General features: G+C 48.9%; 1 protein-coding gene across 1 annotated transcript; it reads left to right on the top strand.

Annotated features, from left to right (window-relative positions):
* Positions 1–18671: 18671 nt before the first annotated feature.
* Positions 18672–20922, top strand: LOC122542309 (histone H1.0-like). Its single transcript, XM_043679924.2, has one exon. The coding sequence runs from the start codon at positions 18804–18806 to the stop codon at positions 19359–19361; it is 558 nt and encodes a 185-aa protein (XP_043535859.2). The 5' UTR covers positions 18672–18803; the 3' UTR covers positions 19362–20922.
* The last annotated feature ends 1000 nt before the right edge of the window (positions 20923–21922 follow it).

The raw sequence follows: 21922 nt of genomic DNA, 5'->3' as shown, positions 1-21922 counted from the left end.
ACCTTCAAAGAGTGTCATGGAAACAATTCTGAGGGAAGATGTCTGTTTCATGTCTAATCTGAATAATGATGCCTCCAACAAGAATACTCTCAATATTATATTGAATGAGGACATGTGTACAGGAATTGGGAGGTCATGTTGCAGCTGTACAGGACTTTGGTTAGGCCACTGTTGGAATATTGCGTGCAATTCTGGTCTCCTTCTATCAGAAAGATGGTGTGAAACTTGAAAGGGTTCAGAAAATATTTGCAAGGATGTTGCCAGGGTTGGAGGATTTGAGTTACAGGGAGAGGTTGAATAGGCTGGGGCTGTTTTCTCTGGAGTGTCAGAAGCTGAGGGGTGACCTTATAGAGGTTTATAAAATCATGAGGGGCATGGGTAGGATAAATAGACAAAGTCTTTTCCCTGGGGTCACTGAGTCCAGAACTAGAGGGCATAGGTTTAGGGTGAGAGGGGAAAGATATAAAAGAGACCTAAGAGGGTGGTATGTGTATGAAATGAGCTGCCAGAGGACGTGGTGGAAGCTAGTACAATTGCAACATTGGACAGGTATATGAAGGGTTTGGAGGGATATGGGCCGGGTGTTGGCAGGTGGGACTAGATTGGGGTGGGATATCTGGTCGGCATGGACTGTTTCTGTGCTGTACATCTCTATGACTCTATGAGTGGGATTTGAATCCACAGCCTTCTGATGTCATTAAGAATCCTTCCTACTGAGCTCTGGTTCAGAAATACATGTGTTAAATGGCAGTGTCAGTTAACACAGGAGTTTTGGTCACCAACTCATAATGTCCATCACTGTATACATACATAATATGTGGTAGTTCCATGCAGTCCAGGCCTACAACTGCAGCATTTCAAGCCCTGGAATAAATTTTGATATTGTAAATTTACATTTTAAAAAAATAGATATTAGGGGATAAGAGGTATTGTTTTACTCAAAGATACTGGGATTTGGAAGGAACTGCCTGAATGTGTGTCAGAAGCGTTTTCAATGGTAACTTTCAAAAGGGAATTGACTGAATAAATACTTGAAGGAGAAAACTTTTTAAGGATATGGAGGAATTGGAGAAGTGGGATTAATTTGATAGCTCTTTCAAAGACCTGACACAAGCATAAAAACCTAAAAAACTGTGGATGTTGTAAATCAAAAACAAAAAACAGAAGTTGCTGGAAAAGCTCAGCCAGTCTGGCAACATCACTGCAGAGAAATCAAGTTAACATTTCAGGTCCGGTGACCCTTCGTGAGAACTGGTGGTAGCAAAGAAAAATATCGGTTTACGTGCAGAAGGTAGGGTGGAGGGAGGGGGCCAGGAATAAACAATAGATATGGATAGAGCCCAAAGAAAGAGAAGAACAATTGGACAGACAAAGGAACTGATAACAATCAGGCTAGAAGGATGCAGAGCTATTAGAGGAAACTGTTAGTGGCTAACAATGGATACTGTGTAATGGCACGCTTTGTGATAACAAATCCTGATGAAGGGTTCTGGCCCAAAACATCGATTCTCCTGCTCCATGGATGTTGCCTGACCTGCTGTGCTTTTCCAGCAACACACTCCAAACTCTAATCTCCAGCATCTGCAGACATCACTGTCTCCTGTGTGATAACAAGGCCTGGTATGTGTGGTACAGGGCCAGGACATGGGGGAGTTCAGGCCCTAGAATTATTAGACCCGATATTGAGTCCAGAGGGCTACAGGGATCCCAAGCAGAAAATGAGGTGTTGTCCTTCCAGTTTGCACTGAGCTTCGCTGGAGCACTGTAGCAAGCCTAAGTCAGAGATGTTGGCCACAGAACAGGATGTTGTGTTGAAGTGGCAGGCAACTGGAAGCTCAGAGCCTTTTTGCAGGCAGAACACACGTATTCTGTGAAGCGGTCACCCAGTCTATGCTTCGATTTCGCAATGTAGTGGAAACCACATTGTGAGCAGTGAATGCAGTAGACTAGATTGTGAGAAGGGCAGTCAAGTGATGCTTCACCTGGGAGGTGTGTCTGGGTCTTTGGATACTGAGGTGGGAGGAGTAAATGGACAGATATTACACTTCAGCAGGGGAAGGTGCCATGGGGCTGTGGATGGGTGTGGGAGTGAAAGGAAGAGTGGACCAGAGTGTCCCAGAGGGAACAGTCCCTGCAGAAGGTGGACAAGGGAGGGGAGGAGAATATGTGTCTCGTGGTGGAATCTCACTGGAGGTGGTGGAAATGGTGACTGATGATCCTCTGGGTGTGGATACCACTGGGATGGTAGGTATGGACAAGGAGAACCCTATCGTTGGTGCGGAAGGGAAGAGAAGGGGTTAGAGTGCAGAAGTGCAGGAGTTGGGTCAGACCCAGTTGAGGACCCTGTAGACAATGGTGCTGGGGAATCCTCGGTTGAGGAAGAGGATGGATATTTCAGAAACTCCCTTGTCGAAGTTGGCCTCATTGGAACATATGCGATGGAGACAGGAGACCGAGGAGAATGGAATGGAATTTTTACAGGAAACAGGATGTGAGAATGTATAGTCCAGGTAGCTGTGGAAGTCAGTGGATGTATAGTGGATATTAGGGGCCTGTCTATCCCCAGAAATGGAAACAGAAATGTTGAGGAAAGGAAGAGAGGAGTCAGAGATAGACAAGGTGAAAGTGAGGGTGGGATGGAAATTGGAAGTGAAATCAATGAACATTCCTAATTCTAGACAAGAGAGGGAAAGAGCACAGATGTTATCATCAATATATAGGATAAAGAATTGTGAGTGGGGGCCAGAGTAGAACTGGAACAACTCAAGTTCCATGGTTCCATGTACACCACGAAGAGACAAGCATAGATGGGGCCCATGCAAGTTCCCAATGGCCACCCCTCTGACCTGCAGAAAATGAGAGGAGTAAAAACAGGAATGTTGAGAATGAGGGTGAGCTTGATCAAGCAGAGGAGGGTGGTGGTGCATGGGCACGGTTCAGGCCTAGGTTCCAGGAAGAAACAGACAGCCCTCAGACCACCCTGGTGTGTGTGTGTGTGTGTGGGGGGGGGGGGGGGGGGGGGTGGATACGTAAATGGATTGTATGCAGACCAGGAGGCAGCTGGAGCCTTCAAACTGGAAATTCTGAAACTGGTGTAGAGCCTCAGAGGAATCACAAATGTCCGTAGACAAGGACTGAACCAGGGAGAATGAACTGAGTCAAGCTAGGAAGAGATGAGTTCTGGGGGACAGAGGCAGGCTGAAACAATGGTCTGCCCAGGCAGTCCTGTTTTGTGGACTTTTGGAAGGAGGTAGAAGCGAGCTGTGTGGGGCTGTGGGGAGGTGGGGTTGCCTCTGCAATGTAGAGGTCTGTATGCCAGACTACAACAGCACTACCCTTATTGGCAGGCTTAATAAAAAGTCAGGCTTGGATCTAAGCAGACGGGCAGTCAGTTCAGAGGGAGATAGTTTGGATTAGGTGAGGGGGTGGCAGCAGAGAAATTGAGGGGACAAATGTCATGTCGTTAGTTCTCAATGAACAAATCGAGTGCAGGGGGAGGGGTTCCAAGTAAAAGGGAAGTGTTGGAGCTGGACAATGCGGTCTACTGCATTTGCTGCTCACAATGTAGTCTCTTCTACGTTGGAGAATCAAAGTGATTCTGGTGACTACTTCGCAGAACTTCCTGTCTGCAAAAAGACCCTGAGCTTTCAGTTGCCTGCCACTTTAACACACCATCCTGTTCCCTGGCCAACATCTCTGTCTCAGACTTGCTGCTGTGCTCCAGAGAAGCTCAGCGCAAGCTGGAAGAATAACACCACATTTTCCGTTTGGGGTCCCTGCTGCCCTTCAGACTCAATATCCAGTTCAATAATTTTAGGTCCTGAACTTCCCCGTGTCCTAGCCCCCATACCACACAAATCAGGCCTTGTTATCACATAATCTGCCATGACACACTACCCACTGTTAGCCACTAATAGTTTCCATTAACAGCAATTCACACTCCCAGACAGATCATATCAATTCCTTTGTCCAATTGTTCTTCTCTCTCTTTGGGCTCTACCCACCTATCAGTTACTCCTTACTGACTCCCCTATCTTCTGGACATAGACCAACATTTTCCTAGCTACCATTCAGTTTTGATGAAGCGTCAACAGACCCAAAACATAACTCTGATTTCTCTTCACAGATGCTGCCAGATTGGTTGAGCATTTCCAGCAACTTCCGTTTTTGTTCTTCACAAAAGCAACATAGGCTGAATGGCCTCTCTGTGCCAGAGGACTCTTACTAGGTTTACTAGTTTACATCTGTAATGGGGGTGGTTGTCTTTTGAGAACAAGTCGGACAGGCCTGGTTTTGTACCTGCTGTAGTTTAGAAGAGTAACAGGCAAATTAATTAAAAAATATAAGATCCTGAGGATTTTGACAGGATGGATATGGGGATGTTTCCACTTGTCAGAGAATCTAGAACTAGGAGTCATTGTTTTTAAAAAGCATGCCTATTTAAAATAGAAATGAAGAGAATTATTTTCTCACACAGGGCTCGAGTCTTTGGAACTCTCTTCCTTAAAAGGTGAGCCCTTGAATATTTTCAAGGCAGAGGCAGATAGATTCTTGATAGACAAAGGAGTGAAAGATTACCACGGATAGGTGATGATATAGCAGGTCTAGGTGGCCTAATTCAGCTCCTAATTTGTTTCGTTTGTATAAAAATGTGTCAAATTTCAAGCTTCATTGAATGAAAGAGGGCACAACGGTCAATATACATCATATAAACTTCCTGTTTTGTTTTGTGCAACTGAAAAATGTGTAGCCCTTTTTGGACTGCTAATGTTCAGAGTTCTCATCAGTCAACGACATTTTAGATTTCTTTGTGCCTTTCATTTGAAATAGAACGTGAAACATTCTGCATGGATTTCATTTCTTGTACAAACTCTTCAATCAAGTTACAGCCAGATTTGTGCTCACAATCACAAAGATTTCATGGTTTTCTATTTAGTTTCCTTGAACCTTTGAAGAATTTTGAAAATCAAACCCTTTTTGAACTAATGATTTTTGTACCAGAACAAGATCTTAGAGTTAATGCTTTTTTGGGAAGGTGAGGGTTTTTGTCCCTCAAATGAGAGGATTGAACAACGTGTTAGGAGGTTTCAAAAACTGGAAAAGCTCAACAGGTCTGACAGCATCTGTAAAGAGAAATCAGAGGGTCACCAGACCTGAAACACAAACTTTGATTTCGCTGAGCTTTTCCAGCAACTTCTGTTTTTGTTTCTAATTTACAGCATCTGCAGTTCTTTTGGTTTTTAATGTGTTAGAAGTTTCAATGATTACAAAAATAAACTTCATGGACATGTTACTTCCATTTGTTCAGATGGCAACAATGAAACAGTTACATTTATATGGCACCTTCCATGTTATTAAGCTCTCCCAAAGTGCATAATAACCAATAAAATACTTCTGAAATGTCATCCTTGTTTCACAATAAGAATGGGAGCAACTAACTTGAGCACAGATAGATCCCACAAACATCTATTTGTGGCATAATCCACTATTTTCAGTGATGCCAGTTGAGGGACAAATTTGGCCATGATGCTGAGGACAGTTTTACCCACTTCTTCAGGTATGATCAGGGTAGCATTATGTCACTATCACAAGACAGATGAACCTCAGCTTACCATGTCATCAGAAAGTTGGCAGCGCTGACGTTGCAGCACCTTTTGAACTACACTGGAGTGAGTTCACATTTTCAATCTGGGCTTGAACTTCTTCACAGGCACAGATACTGAGACTGTGATTGATATTTGAGTGGGTGTGTTCTAGTCCCCAGGCCCTACACAGTAGGGCCTCCCTCCCATCCTCCTCCTCTAACCTAACTTTAAAGTTCACAGGTAAGCTACTCAGTGTTCTTGCTTTGGAGACGAAGTGTAGAGTAATGGTAGCGCAGGCAGTGGAATGTTCCTCCTGCAGGATGTTTGAGGTAGGGGTGACCACCAATACTCCTGCCGACTTCATCTGCAGGAAATGCAGTCAGATCCTGCTCCTCACAGAACGAGTTAGGAAACTGGAACTGGAATTGGATGAACTGAGGATTATTCGAGAGGCTAAGAAGGTGATAGATAGAAGCTACAGGGACATAGTTATGCCAGAGAACAGAGGTAGCTGGGTAACAGTTAGAGATGGGAAGGGGAGGGAGCAGGCAGTGCAGGGATCCCCTGTGGTCATTCCCCTAAACAATAAGTATACCGCTTTGGATACTGGTGGGGGGGACAGCCTAGCAGGGGTAAGCTGCAGTGACCGGGTCTGTGGCGTGAGGTCTGGCTCTGAGACTCAGAAGGGAAAGAGGGAGAGGAGGAGAGCGCTAGTTATAGGAGACTCTCTAGTTAGAGGGACTGTCAGGCGGTTCTGTGGGCATGGGCGAGACTCTCGGATGGTTTGTTGCCTCCCGGGTGCCAGGGTCCGAGACGTCTCGGACCGTGTCTTCAGAATCCTTAAGGGGGAGGGTGTGCAGCCAGAAGTCGTGGTGCACGTTGGCACCAACGACATAGGTAGGAAGAGGGGTGGGGAGGTCATTTAAGAGCTCAGGGAGTTAGGCTGGAAGCTAAAAGCTAGGACAGACAGAATCGTCATCTCTGGGTTGTTGCCGGTGCCACGTGACAGTGAGGCAAGGAATAGGGAGAGAGTGCAGTTGAACACGTGGCTGCAAGGATGATGGAGGAGGGAGGGCTTCAGGTATTTGGACAATTGGACTGCATTCTGGGGAAGGTGGGACCTGTACAAGCAGGACGGGTTGCACCTGAACCAGAAGGGCACCAATATCCTGGGGGGTAGGTTTGCTAGCAATCTTCGAGAGGGTTTAAACTAATTTGGCAGGGGGATGGGATCCGGACTTGTAGTCCAGCAAGTAGGCTAGCTGTTTGTCAGGATGTTCAAGAATGTAGGGAGGCTGTGAAGAAGGTAGCACTGGCAGGAAATACTTGCGGACACAGAGATGGGTTCAAGTGCGTATACTTCAACGCAAGGAGTATCAGAAATAAGGAGGGTGAACTTAAGGCGTGGATCGGTACCTGGGACTACGATGTTGTGGCCATCACGGAAACGTGGATAGAAGAGGGACAGGAATGGTTGTTGGAGATTCCTGGTTACAGATGTTTCAGTAGGATTAGGGAGGGTGGTAAAAAAGGAGGGGGGGTGGCGTTGCTAATTAGAAATGGTATAACGACTGCAGAAAGGCAGTTCGAGGGGGATCTGCCTTTAGAGGTAGTATGGGCTGAAGTCAGAAATAGGAAAGGTGCAGTCACCTTGTTGGGTGTTTACTATAGCCCCCCCAATAGCAGCAGAGATGTGGAGAAACAGATTGGGAAACAGATTTTGGAAAGGTGCAGAAGCCACAGGGTAGTAGTCATGGGCGATTTCAACTTCCCAAATATTGATTGGAAGCTCTTTAGATCAAGTAGATTGGATGGGACGGTGTTTGTGCAGTGTGTCCAGGAAGCTTTTCTAACTCAGTATGTAGATTGTCCGACCAGAGGGGAGGCCATTTTGGATTTGGTACTCGGTAATGAACCGGGACAAGTGATGGGCTTGTTAGTGGGTGAACATTTTGGTGATGGTGACCACAATTCTGTGACTTTCACCTGGGTTATGGAGAGAGATAGGTGCGTGCAACAGGGTAGGTTTTACAATTGGGGGAAGGGTAATTACGATGCTGTAAGACAGAATCTGAGGAGCATAAGTTGGGAGCATAGGCTGTCAGGGAAGGATGTCGTGGAAATGTGGAACTTTTTCAAGGAACACATACGACGTGTCCTTGATATGTATGTACCTGTCAGGCAGGAAAGAAATGGTCGTGTGAGGGAACCTTGGCTGACGAGGGAGGTTGAATGTCTTGTAAAGAGGAAGAAGGAGGCTTACATAAGGTTGAGGAAACAGGGTTCAGACAGAGCAGTGGAGGGATACAGGATAGCCAGAAGGGACCTGAGAAAGGGATTAGGAGAGCTAAGAGAGGGCATGAAAAATCTTTGGCAGATAGGATCAAGGATAACCCAAAGGCATTTTATGTGTATGTGAGAAATATGAGAATGACGAGAACGAGGGTGGGTCCAATCAAGGACAGTAGTGGGAGACTGTATATTGAGTCGGAAGAGATAGGAGAGGTCTTGAATGAGTACTTTTCTTCAGTATTTACGAACGAGAGGGACCATATTGTTAAAGAGGAGAGTGTGAAACGGACTGGTAAGCTAGAGGAGATACTTGTCAAGAAGGAAGATGTGTTGGACATTTTGAACAACTTGAGGATAGACAAGTCCCCCGGGCCTGATGGGATATATCCCAAGATTATGTGGGAAGCAAGAGAGGAAATTGCAGTACCGTTGGCAATGATCTTTTCATCTTCACTGTCAACGGGGGTGGTACCAGGGGACTGGAGAGTGGCGATGTTGTGCCCCTGTTCAAAAAAGGGAATAGAGATAACCCCGGGAATTACAGGCCAGTTAGTCTTACTTCGGTGGTAGGTAAAGTAATGGAAAGGGTACTGAGGGATAGGATTTATGAGTATCTGGAAAGACACTGCTTGATTAGGGACAGCCAGCACGGATTTGTGAAGGATAGGTCTTGCCTTACAAGTCTGACTGAATTCTTTGAGGAGGTGACCAAGCATGTGGATGAGGGTAGAGCAGTGGATGTAGTATACATGGATTTTAGTAAGGCATTTGATAAGGTTCCCCATGGTAGGCTTATGCGGAAAGTCAGGAGGCATGGGATAGAGGGAAATTTGGCCAATTGGATAGAAAACTGGCTAACCGGTCGAAGTCAGAGAGTGGTGGTAGATGGTAAATATTCAGCCTGGAGCCCAGTTACAAGTGGAGTTCCACAGGGATCAGTTCTGGGTCCTCTGCTGTTCGTAATTTTTATTAATGACTTGGAAGAGGGAGTTGAAGGGTGGGTCAGTAAATTTGCAGATGATCCGAAGATTGGTGGAGTTGTGGATAGTGAGGAGGGCTGTTGTCGGCTGCAAAGGGACTTAGATATGATGCAGAGCTGGGCTGAGGAGTGGCAGATGGAGTTCAACCCTGCTAAGTGTGAGGTTGTCCATTTTGGAAAGACAAATAAGAATGCGGAATACAGGGTTAACGGTAGGGTTCTTAGTGAGGTGGAGGAACAGAGGAATCTTGGGGTCTATGTTCATAGATCGTTGAAAGTTGCCACTCAGGTGGATAGAGCTTGTAAGAAGGCCTATGGTGTATTAGCGTTCATTAGCAGAGGGATTGAATTCAAGAGTCGTGAAGTGATGTTGCAACTGTACAGGACTTTGGTTAGGCCACATTTGGAGTACTGTGTGCAGTTCTGGTCGCCTCACTTTAGGAAAGATGTGGAAGCTTTGGAGAGGGTGCAGAGAAGATTTACCAGGATGTTGTCTGGAATGGAGAATAGGTCGTACGAGGATAGGTTGAGAGTGCTAGGCCTTTTCTCGTTGGAACGGTGAAGGATGAGGGGTGACTTGATAGAGGTTTATAAGATGATCAGAGGAATAGAGAGTAGACAGTCAGAATTTTTTTCCCCGGGTACAACAGAGTGTTACAAGGAGACATAAATTTAAGGTGAAGGGTGGAAGGTATAGGGGAGATGTCAGGGGTGGGTTCTTTACCCAGAGAGTGGTGGGGACATGGAATGCGCTGCCTGTGGGAGTGGTAGAGTTAGAATCTTTGGTGACCTTTAAGCGGCCATTGGATAGGTACATGGATGGGTGCTTAAGCTAGGACAAATGTTCGGCACAACATCGTGGGCCGAAGGGCCTGTTCTGTGCTGTATTGTTCTGTGTTCTATGTTCTAATCTATATGTGAAGGGACTGGGACTGATTTATGGGCAAGGGGACTGGGACTGATTCGGAGGCGAGGACTCTTGAAGCGATTCAGAGGTGAGGGCACCGGGACTGATTCAGAAGCAATGGCACCGAGGCCGATTCAGAGGTGAATGCAGTGGGACAGATTCAAAGGTGATGGCACTGGGGGACTGATTCAGAGGCAAGGAGACTGGGACCAATTCCGAGGTGAATGCTCTGGGATCGATTCAGAAGTGAGGGCACTGGGACCGATTTAGAGGAGAGGGCATCAGGACAGATTCAGAGGCAAGGACATCAGGACAGATTCAGTGGTGAATGCTCTAGAACCAATTCACAGGTGAGGGCACTGGGACAGATTCAGAGGTGAGGGCACTGGGACCGAATCAAGAGGTGAGGGCACTGGGACAGATTCAGAGGTGAATGTACTGGGACTGATCCAGAGGCGAGAGCACTTGGACAGACTCAGAGGCGGGGGCACCGGGACCGATTCAGAGGCAAGGGCACTGGGACCAATTCAGAGATGAGGGCACGGGAACCGATTCAAAGGCGAGGGCACTGGGATAGATTCAGAGGTGAATGCACTGGGAACGATTCAAAGGCGAGGGCACTGGGACAGATTCAGAGGTGAGGGCACGGGGACCGATTCAGAAGTGAATGCACTGGGGCCGATTCAGAGGTGAATGCACTGGGACAGATTCAGAGGTGAGGGCACGGGGACCGATTCAGAAGTGAATGCACTGGGGCCGATTCAGAGGTGAAGGCACGGGGACCGATTCAGAGGCGAGGGCACGGGGACCGATTCAGAGGCGAGGGCACGGGGACCGATTCAGAGGCGAGGGCACGGGGACCGTTTCAGAGGTGAGGGCACCTGGACCGATTCAGAGGTGAGGGCACGGGGACCGATTCAGAGGCGAGGGCATGGGGACCGATTCAGAGTTGAGGGCACGGGGACCGATTCAGAGGTGAGGGCACGGGGACCGATTCAGAGGTGAGGGCACGGGGACCAATTCAGAGGCGTGGGCACGGGGACTAATCCAGAAGCGAGGGCACTGGGACCGATTCGAGGCGAGGGCACTGGGTCCGATTCAGAGGTGAGGGCATCTGGACCGATTCAGAAGTGAATGCACTGGGACCGATTCGAGGCGAGGGCACTGGGACCGATTCAGAGGTGAGGGCATCTGGACCGATTCAGAGGTGAGGGCACGGGGACCGATTCAGAGGTGAGGGCACGGGGACCAATTCAGAGGCGTGGGCACGGGGACTAATCCAGAAGCGAGGGCACTGGGACCGATTCGAGGCGAGGGCACTGGGACCGATTCAGAGGTGAGGGCATCTGGACCGATTCAGAAGTGAATGCACTGGGACCGATTCAGAGGTGAATGTACTGGGACCGATTCAGATGCGAGGGCACTGGGACCGATTCAGATCCGAGGGCACGGGGACCGATTCAGAGGCGAGGGCACGGGGACCGATTGAGGCGAGGGCACTGGGACCGATTCAGAGGCGAGGGCACTGGGACCAATTCAGAGGCGAGAGCACTGGGACCGATTCAGAGGTCAGGGCACCTGGATCGATTCAGAGGTGAGGGCACCTGGACCGATTCAGAGGTGAGGGCACCTGGACCGATTCAGAGGTGAGGGCACTGGGACCAATTCAGAGACGAGGGCACTGGGACCGATTCAGAGGTGAGGGCACGGGGACCAATTCAGAGGCGTGGGCACGGGGACTGATCCAGAAGCGAGGGCACTGGGACCGATTCGAGGCGAGGGCACTGGGACCGATTCAGAGGTGAGGGCATCTGGACCGATTCAGAGGTGAGGGCACCGGGACCGATTCAGAGGTGAGGGCACTGGGACCGATTCAGAGGCGAGGGCACGGGGACCGATTCAGAGGTGAGGGCACGGGGACCAATTCAGAGGCGTGGGCACGGGGACTAATCCAGAAGCGAGGGCACTGGGACCGATTCGAGGCGAGGGCACTGGGTCCGATTCAGAGGTGAGGGCATCTGGACCGATTCAGAAGTGAATGCACTGGGACCGATTCGAGGCGAGGGCACTGGGACCGATTCAGAGGTGAGGGCATCTGGACCGATTCAGAGGTGAGGGCACGGGGACCGATTCAGAGGTGAGGGCACGGGGACCAATTCAGAGGCGTGGGCACGGGGACTAATCCAGAAGCGAGGGCACTGGGACCGATTCGAGGCGAGGGCACTGGGACCGATTCAGAGGTGAGGGCATCTGGACCGATTCAGAAGTGAATGCACTGGGACCGATTCAGAGGCGAGGGCACTGGGACCGATTCAGAGGTAAGGCCACCGGGACCGATTCAGAGGTGAGGGCACCTGGACCGATTCAGAGGTGAGGGCACTGGGACCGATTCAGAGGCGAGGGCACTGGGACCGATTCAGAGGTGAGGGCACCTGGACCGATTCAGAGGTGAGGGCACCTGGACCGATTCAGAGGTGAGGGCACTGGGATCGATTCAGAGGTGAGGGCACTGGGACCGATTCAGAGGCGAGGGCACGGGAACCGATTCAGAGGCGAGGGCACGGGGACCGATTCAGAGGTGAGGGCACGGGGACCAATTCAGAGGCGTGGGCACGGGGACTGATCCAGAAGCGAGGGCACTGGGACCGATTCGAGGCGAGGGCACTGGGACCGATTCAGAGGTGAGGGCATCTGGACCGATTCAGAAGTGAATGCACTGGGACCGATTCAGAGGCGGGCACTGGGACCGATTCGAGGCGAGGGCACTGGGACCGATTCAGAGGTGAGGGCATCTGGACCGATTCAGAAGTGAATGCACTGGGACCGATTCAGAGGTGAGGGCACCGGGACCGATTCAGAGGCGAGGGCACAAGGACAGAGTCAGGGAGAGGTGAGGGCACCTGGACCGATTCAGAGGCGAGGGCACGGGGACCGATTCAGAGGTGAATGTACTGGGACCGATTCAGATGCGAGGGCACTGGGACCGATTCAGATCCGAGGGCACGGGGACCAATTCAGAGGTGAGGGCACGGGGACCGATTGAGGCGAGGGCACTCGGACCGATTCAGAGGCGAGGGCACTGGGACCGATTAAGAGGCGAGGGCACTGGGACCGATTCAGAGGCGAGGGCACTGGGACCGATTCAGAGGCGAGGGCACTGGGACCGATTCAGAGGCGAGGGCACTGGGACCGATTCAGAGGTCAGGGCACCTGGACCGATTCAGAGGTGAGGGCACGAGGACAGAGTCAGGGAGAGGTGAGAGCACCTGAACCGATTCAGAGGTAAGGGCACCTGGACCGATTCAGAGGTGAGGGCACCTGGACCGATTCAGAGGCGAGGGCACCTGGACCGATTCAGAGGCGAGTGCACTGGGACCGATTCAGAGGCGAGGGCACTGGGACCGATTCAGAGGCGAGGGCACTGGGACCGATCCAGAGGTGAGGGCACTTGGATCGATTCAGAGGCGTGGGCACGGGGACCGATTCAGAGGCGAGGGCACTGGGGCCGATTCAGAGGTGAGGGCACGGGGACTGATTGAGGCGAGGGCACTGGGACCGATTCAGAGGCGAGGGCACGGGGACCGATTCAGAGGCGAGGGCACGGGGACCGATTCAGAGGCGAGGGCACAGGGACCGATTCAGAGGTGAGGGCACGGGGACAGAGTCAGGGAGAGGTGAGAGCACCTGAACCGATTCAGAGGTAAGGGCACCTGGACCGATTCAGAGGTGAGGGCACCTGGACCGATTCAGAGGCGAGGGCACTGGGACCGATTCAGAGGCGAGGGCACTGGGACCGATTCAGAGGCGAGGGCACTGGGACCGATCCAGAGGTGAGGGCACTTGGATCGATTCAGAGGCGTGGGCACGGGGACCGATTCAGAGGCGAGGGCACTGGGGCCGATTCAGAGGTGAGGGCACGGGGACCGATTCAGAGGTGAGGGCACAGGGACCGATCCAGAGGCGAGGGAACTGGGATCGATTCAGAGGCGAGGGCACTGGGACCGATTCAGAGGCGAGGGCACCGGGACCGATTCAGAGGCGAGGGCACGAGGACAGAGTCAGGGAGAGGTGAGGGCGCCTGGACCGATTCAGAGGCGAGGGCACGGGGACCGATTCAGAGGTGAATGTACTGGGACCGATTCAGATGCGAGGGCACTGGGACCGATTCAGATCCGAGGGCACAGGGACCAATTCAGAAGCGAGGGCACGGGGACCGATTGAGGCGAGGGCACTGGGACCGATTCAGAGGCGAGGGCACTGGGACTGATTAAGAGGCGAGGGCACTGGGACCGATTCAGAGGCGAGGGCACTGGGACCGATTGAGGCGAGGGCACTGGGACCGATTCAGAGGCGAGGGCACTGGGACTGATTAAGAGGCGAGGGCACTGGGACCGATTCAGAGGCGAGGGCACTGGGACCGATTCAGAGGTCAGGGCACCTGGACCGATTCAGAGGTGAGGGCACGGGGACAGAGTCAGGGAGAGGTGAGAGCACCGGAACCGATTCAGAGGTAAGGGCACCTGGACCGATTCAGAGGCGAGGGCACCTGGACCGATTCAGAGGCGAGTGCACTGGGACCGATTCAGAGGCGAGGGCACTGGGACCGATTCAGAAGCGAGGGCACTGGGACCGATCCAGAGGTGAGGGCACTTGGATCGATTCAGAGGCGTGGGCACGGGGACCGATTCAGAGGCGAGGGCACTGGGGCCGATTCAGAGGTGAGGGCACGGGGACTGATTGAGGCGAGGGCACTGGGACCGATTCAGAGGCGAGGGCACTGGGACCGATTCAGAGGCGAGGGCACTGGGACCGATTCAGAGGCGAGGGCACGGGGACCGATTCAGAGGTGAGGGCACAGGGACCGATTCAGAGGTGAGGGCACGGGGACAGAGTCAGGGAGAGGTGAGAGCACCTGAACCGATTCAGAGGTAAGGGCACCTGGACCGATTCAGAGGTGAGGGCACCCGGACCGATTCAGAGGCGAGGGCACCTGGACCGATTCAGAGGCGAGGGCACTGGGACCGATTCAGAGGCGAGGGCACTGGGACCGATCCAGAGGTGAGGGCACTTGGATCGATTCAGAGGCGTGGGCACGGGGGCCGATTCAGAGGTGAGGGCACGGGGACTGATTCAGAGGTGAGGGCACAGGGACCGATCCAGAGGCGAGGGAACTGGGATCGATTCAGAGGCGAGGGCACTGGGACCGATTCAGAGGCGAGGGCACTGGGACCGATTCAGAGGCGAGGGCACTGGGACCGAAGGGCACTGGGACCGATCCAGAGGCGAGGGCACGGGGACCGATCCAGAGGCGAGGGCATGGGGACAGAGTCAGAGGCGAGGGCACGGGGACAGAGTCAGAGGTGAGGGCACGGGGCAGAGTCAGAGGTGAGGGCACTGGGACAGAGTCAGAGGTGAGGGCACTGGGACCGATTCAGAGGTGAGGGCACTGGGACCGATTCAGAGGTGAATGCACTGGGGCCGATTCAGAGGCTGAATCTGACAGCCTGGCAGTTGACCATCCTCTCTGTGTTGACCCTTTGACACCACTATCAGGGTGGGGGGGCTTGGTGGCTCAGTGATTAGCACTGCTGCCTCACAGTGCAGTGCAGTTCGATTCCCACCTCGGGCAACTATCTGCGTGGAGTTTGCGCATTCTCCCTGTGTCTGGCGTGGGTTTGCTCTGGTTTCCTCCCTCAATACAAAGGTATGCATGCCAGGTGAACTGGTCATGCTAAATTGCCCATGGCATTAGTGAAGGGTAAATATAGGGTAGGGGAATAGGTCTGGGTTGGTTACTCTTTGGAGGATTGGTATGGACTTGTTGGGCCAAATGGCCTGTTTCCAAACTGTAGGGAATCAAATCTATCCAATTAGCCCAATTCACTTTTGCACATTATCACCATATTCCCCCACTCCCATTCTCCATTTCAAGTTCCCTGTCCCACTTTGAAAGTTCCTGCACTGATGCTCTTGAATCACCCTTCAAACGTTTTGGCTTTCCGCCTCCCGTCTCCAAATATTTATTCCCACTTGGTTAAAAAAAAGCGAATGGGAGAAGAAAGAGTGCTGGTAGAACTCTGGCAGCATCGGTGGGGTGAGAAACAGAATTAACATTTCCAGTCCCATGATTATTCTTCGGGGCCAGAAAATGGGAAGTATTCCGTAAGTTGTTTGCCCTACTCAAATCGTGGTTGTTCCGAGGCCCCGGCTAGCTCCACAACTCGTGCCTGACAAACGGAAAGCCAAACTGAGATGCTCCCATATAAATGCGCCTGCTCTCCTGAAACAACAATCATTGGATGTAGACTTACAATTTATCAAGCTACAGGGGTGTGACTACTGAAAAGTAGGGTAGACCGGGTGGAGAGGGAACAAGGGTGACAGGAAAAAGATTGGATATATGAGAGAGAAATATAATAAGAAAATGAGTGATGAAGCAACGATTGAGGAACAGAGAAGGAAGTATGGGGAGGGAGGTGGGAGGAGAGGGAACGAAGCAGTCACAAAGAGATGATAGGAACGTGAAATTCTGAAAGATTAAACACAAAAGTCAGGAGAAGCAAATTGTACACTAGTGTTTGAAATGATGATATAATACAAAGTCGAATGACAGACACTTAATGTAATGTCTGTAACTCGTTTTCAGACACATGCAGTAACAGAACATTGGCCCTTAAATGCTATAAAGTTTTTCAGTTCTTCTGAAAGATTACACATTTCGGAAGAAACGTTTGATTCAGTTAAACTTTCTTGCTGCGATTAACACTGTGTATAGCGTCACAATATTTTGATTATTCTGTGGAATAGGACACAACTTGCTGTGCGTGTTTTTTTTTAAAAGATAAAATACCCAGGACACAGTAAAGCTCCCAAATAAACAACACATCCTCAACGCACACGTTTCAAACGAGCAACACAAAAAGTATTTTCTCCAAACGTCAGTCTCTCAGTTTTAGCGGTTGCTTTTTGGAACGATCTTGTTTCGTTATCAAACTACAGCCTCCTATCATATAACTAGTGGAAGAATCAAATTATCCATTTAGCGGTTAGCATGAAAACCCGGGCTTAAGTCACACAATCCAAGATGGCGATTCAAAACTGCCTTAACCATTTTAGGACGTACACTTCGGTTTTTTTGCAACCTCAACACTAACACACATCTGTTTCAAATGCAGTGCAACTTTGCATTTCACTACTGGGACTTCTCAAAATAAACTTGTTCGATTTGGAAACGCTCATTCTGGTGGTTATACTGTTAGTGCACAAACCTGCCACATTCGCATAAACAAAGTTGCATCTGTCCATGCACTGCCTCTGAAATCCTAAATGCAACTCTTTGTCTGCAATAAGTGGTAACTGGGAAGGGCAAGGTTTGTAGCCACCGGGTGGGGACCAAAGCCTGAAATTGGCGTCTCCTGCGGTGCATCAACTTGCACAACAGACTCCGGGAGCGCTGCTTCCCACCCCATTAGAGTCTGCTGTGCAATTAGCAGACGGTCGGATGCACTGAATTACAACAAAAATAACTTTACATTAGAAGAGCTAGTTTCAGTAATCAAAGCACAAAGTGCAACGCAGTTTTAAAATAAAAATATAAAATATTTGTCCTGGAATAATTCTTGGAAAACTGGAATTAAACATCGACACAAATATAAAACATCATATATATAAAAACTCGGAGCGCTTTTTTTTGGGGGGAATGTAATTTTTAAACAGAGATGGAACATAAAGCACCGATATATAACAAAAAGCTTTAATTATCTTTCTTTTGGTTATTGGAAATGTAGAATATTAAACACATGCAAACATAAATATCAAATGTATGTGAAAAAAAGTGAAAACTTGAGATCCCTTTTGGATTGCTGAAAGGAGTATCAAACACAAATGCAAACATAAACATTCTTAATATATAAAAAGAGAAGTCTGTTTTTTGGGGTGGTTGGAAGGAGAATTTAACACATGCAAACATCAACATACCTACTATATGGGAACTTGAAGTCTGATATTTTTGAGTTGTTGAAAGAGCCATTAATTAGTTACAAACGTACATAGTCATATAATTTTAAAAAACTTTTTTTCAGAGTTGGTATAAAAAATTGGGCAGGTGAATAAAAACAGATGCAAACATTATTAGCCCTAGTCTATATAACTGAGACAACTCGAGTTCTCTGAGTGTCTCCTATTGTAAATAGGTGAGGTAGCCTGAGCTACCTGGAGTAGACATAGAGAGTTTGACAGAGCAAGGTTACTTAAACTCCGCTACAAAGTTGCCCAGATCCTAACCAAACAGAGAAGGGGGTGTCCATTCGGGGGGGAGGAGGGATGGCACGGGCCCCCTTGCACTTTGCACAAGTTGGAAACTCGCGGAAAATTAATGGGGAAGAAAAGTGTCAGGAAACGTCACGGAGTCAATGGCGGAGCCGGCCACTTTTCTTGTGTTAGTTGCCGGAACATGGGGCTGGATTGCGGGCATAGTCGGTGCCCAAAGCCTCCCGGCTCCCCGCCGTGTCCCTAGTCCGGGCTCTCCCCCGGGTAGGAGGCCGGTCCCGGAGTGCCTCCGGCGTCCGGCTCCGCCGCTATACCGCCCCAACTCGCGATTTTCCTCGGCACCTGCCGCCTCCTGTCGCCGTCTAGGGGCTCTCACTCCTCTGTCCGGCTTCCCCGAGCTCTCCCCGCCGGCTTGCCACCGAGTCCGGGGTGCCGAGCTCCCCCCGGGCCGGTCCAGGCTAACCGCGGGCGCCTGGTAGGGCCCCGGGCTGGTGTTTTGTGCCGCTGAAGAAACACAGATGGCGGGCAAGGTTCGCCATTTCTCCGCGGCCCGGAGCTGCCAGCAGCTGGTGTTCTCACTCAGGTCCGCGCCGAGCTTATAAACACCCAGCCGGAGCTCAGAACAGGAGCTGCTACACACAAGGAAGGAGCTGAGTGTGTCAGGAGCACAGCTACTGCACACACATATACACAGATTTACACAGACTGGGGCTGCCAGCTGCCTCCTGTTCCCATCAAGGACTGAAAGAGGAAACTTCCAGGCTCACCAACCATGACCGAGAACTCCACCCCGGCTCCCCCCAAGGCCAAGCGTGCCAAGGCGGCCAAGAAGAGCATAGACCACCCCAAGTACACGGACATGATCATCACTGCCATCCAAGCACTGAACAGCCGCTCTGGTGTCTCCCGCCAAGCCATTGAGAAGTATATCTGCAATGAGTTCAAGGTGGGTGAGAACGCCAAAATACAGATCAAGCTGGCACTCAAGAAACTGGTGAATAGCAGTGTTGTCAAGCAGACCACGGGCTTAGGTGCCTCAGGCTCCTTCCGGTTAGTTAAAAGTGAGGAACCGAAGAAGGCAGTAAAGAAAATGGCCAAGGCACCAAAGAAGAGCCTCACTGGCCGCAAGGGATCAATGGCCCGCAAGCCAGCCAAGCCAGCAGCCAAGGCGAAGAAAGCAAAAGTGGATAAAAAGAAAGCCAAGACACCTAAGAAGAAGGCTACCACATCCAAAAAGCCCAAGAAGGCAAAACCAGCAAAAGCCAAAGCCAAGACCAAGGTGAAGAAAGCAAGTGGGCTAAAAGCGAAAGGGAGAAAAGCCAAGAAATGATTCTTATCACTAAATGTAAACATGGACTGCTTTTGGTTTTCAGTTTAATTCTTCAGAAACTTTGTGTACATACAGTTTAAGAAAAGATTTTTTTGAAATTTAATAAGGAGACTTTTTTATTTTGTTAGCAGCTCTTTCTGTCTTATGTTTAAAAAAAGATGGACTCAGTTATCATCTGTTCAATACAGTAACGTTGGGACTGTGGACAAGAAGTGTAATGTTGTACATTGCCGTGGTTAACCTTTGCTCTCGACCTATTCCATCTTGTGTTACTGCCCTGGTGAAGAGTGAGTGTGGGCAGGACGTGCGTGAGTGTGGGTAGGACGTGCATGAGTGTGGGTGTGTATTTACAGTGCTTCCACTCCCAAAGGAAGGGTGTAAATTCACAGACAACTGCTAAGCAAAGCCAGACTCAACTAATGGACAGCACATCTCATGTGCTGATTATTGCCGTCCATTGCATAGTTGAGCATTTATTTTCCAAATAATTTACTCAAGTGAATTTGTTTTCGACTTTTAAAGCAGGCTGGAACTATGCTGCTAGTTTCTGAATAACGTGAATGATATTACAGAAAAAAGTGCAGAGTCAATATTTTGAAAGCTTTCCTTCCCAAAAACAAAATTCCCTATCTAATGTTAAGAAATCATTGTGTCATTGACACAGACCCAGCATTGGTTCATGAAGCTGTGTAGTTACCCAGTCTTTGAGTAGGTAAAAGGGATCTTCCAAGATGCAGTTACCAGGGCACAACTACCCACTCACCACATTTATATTTGAAGAGACGGCTTAAGAGGAACATTCAGCAAAATGCAACAGCAGCCCATTTAATGACTGCTTGCAATGGCAAAACAATTTCAGACTGTCCCGATGTCCCAGCGCAGTAACTGTTTCCAAATACTTGTCTGTGTTTAAATAATTTTGAGCTTTGCTGGCCTGAAATGATATCTGGGGTGTTTTATAGAGACTTTTTGAGGTAGAGTAGTATTTGTGTTTATTTTGAGCTAGAAATTGCAAAACTTATGCAATTATGAAAGTGAAGGATAAAAAGAAACTAGAGAAAATTAGAACTAAACAGTACTCAGTTTAACTTGGCCAAAGAAAAATGGGAATTTCTGACTGAAAGGCACTCACTTATAATGTGGCTCCAACAATGAGATTTGTATGTGTTCTTTTCACAAAATCACTGTAATTTAATCATTAGGATATTCTCTCCATACAAGCAATTCATATTTATCATTAGTGATGTCTTGTTTGTTACATGGTTTACTTATTAGGACATTCCTTCTCGAACTATTGTATGCTGTTTCTTGTTAAACTCTGTTTTAAGTTTTTAAATACACAATTGTTTTAATTGACAAATAATTCTAACTTCATTTCTAATTGTTCGATGGCATGGTGTTTATTTTCTAGCTGAATCTATCTGAAGGCTGATTAATTCATAAACTATCATCCTGTCAGTGTAAGTGGTTGGCCACACGGACAATATTGTATTGTGTTGTTTACAGGGTGCCCTGCACCTTTGTGTGTTTATAATAAATAAAGCTACATCTTGATTTGGAAGAGAGTGCCTGTTACAAATCAATGTCTCCTACAGTGGGTGGAAACATGAGGGATATAAAGGGCTTGTGATCAAAAGAATCTAGTGAAGGGGTGGATTGTTATGTGGGGAGCTAGCATGGACTTGATGGGTTGAATGGATATGTTGTGCCAGAACAATTTTGTAAATTGCTGTTTCACAACTCCTAGTAAATGTAGAACCAGTACTGTGCCCACTTTGTGTACTGTTTCTCACCAAGAAAACGTAGGATGTGATGAAGCATGAGAGATGTCAGAGTGTACACCATGGACATTATAAATGAATGATACGTTTATTAAAAAATGTCATGAAGACTCAATTGTGCCAATGTTACACATAAACAAGTAATCATAATTTACAAACTGCAGATAATCATTGAAATAAAAAACTAAGATAATAAAAGGATTGCAACTACTTAAATATTTTGCATGATGCAGGTCTCTTTAATTTACAGAATTAAAATTAAAGTCTACAAACTGCATTTTGTACTAAAGTATACAGCTTATCTGTTGTCAATCTGAGTCTGTAGAATTCTCTCCTGCATAGAGCAATGGAGACTGGGTTATTGAATTCTTTCAGGGCTAGGGAAGGTTTTCAAAATTCAATGATAAATAGGCATTCATCGCCCATCCCTAGTTGCCCTTGAATTGATTTTTGATTGACAAGGGAACCCAGGGTTATGACGGTAGTCAGGACCACAACCTGATCAGCCATGATCTCATTGAAAGGTGAAGTAGCCTTGAAGGGTTGAATGGCCTAAATCTGATGTTCCTATTAAGCCACATAGCTAAGCTACCAAGAAAACAAAACCTCTTTGCAATGATGGCTGCTGCAATGAGTGGGCAAACTGGAGCTACGTGTGAAGAACTGTAAGGTCATCTATTTTGAATCTTAAAAATGATCCAAAAATAATCAGATGTTTTCTAAAAGGTGAGAAGCTAGAATTGTGGAGGAGTAGAGAAAGATTGCAGGCCAAGTACAAAA

Source organism: Chiloscyllium plagiosum, unplaced genomic scaffold, assembly GCF_037043375.1.
Source record: "Chiloscyllium plagiosum isolate Xiang-an unplaced genomic scaffold, Cpla_swu_hap1 HiC_scaffold_33, whole genome shotgun sequence".
Classification (NCBI taxonomy): Eukaryota; Metazoa; Chordata; class Chondrichthyes; order Orectolobiformes; family Hemiscylliidae; genus Chiloscyllium; species Chiloscyllium plagiosum.
Note: the sequence above shows the minus strand (reverse complement) of the source record. Positions and strands in the feature narration are given on the sequence as shown.

Bases quoted from the DNA above. Each gene is read 5' to 3' on its own strand.
- LOC122542309 (XM_043679924.2), top strand. From the start codon at position 18,804: ATGACCGAGAACTCCACCCCGGCTCCCCCCAAGGCCAAGCGTGCCAAG.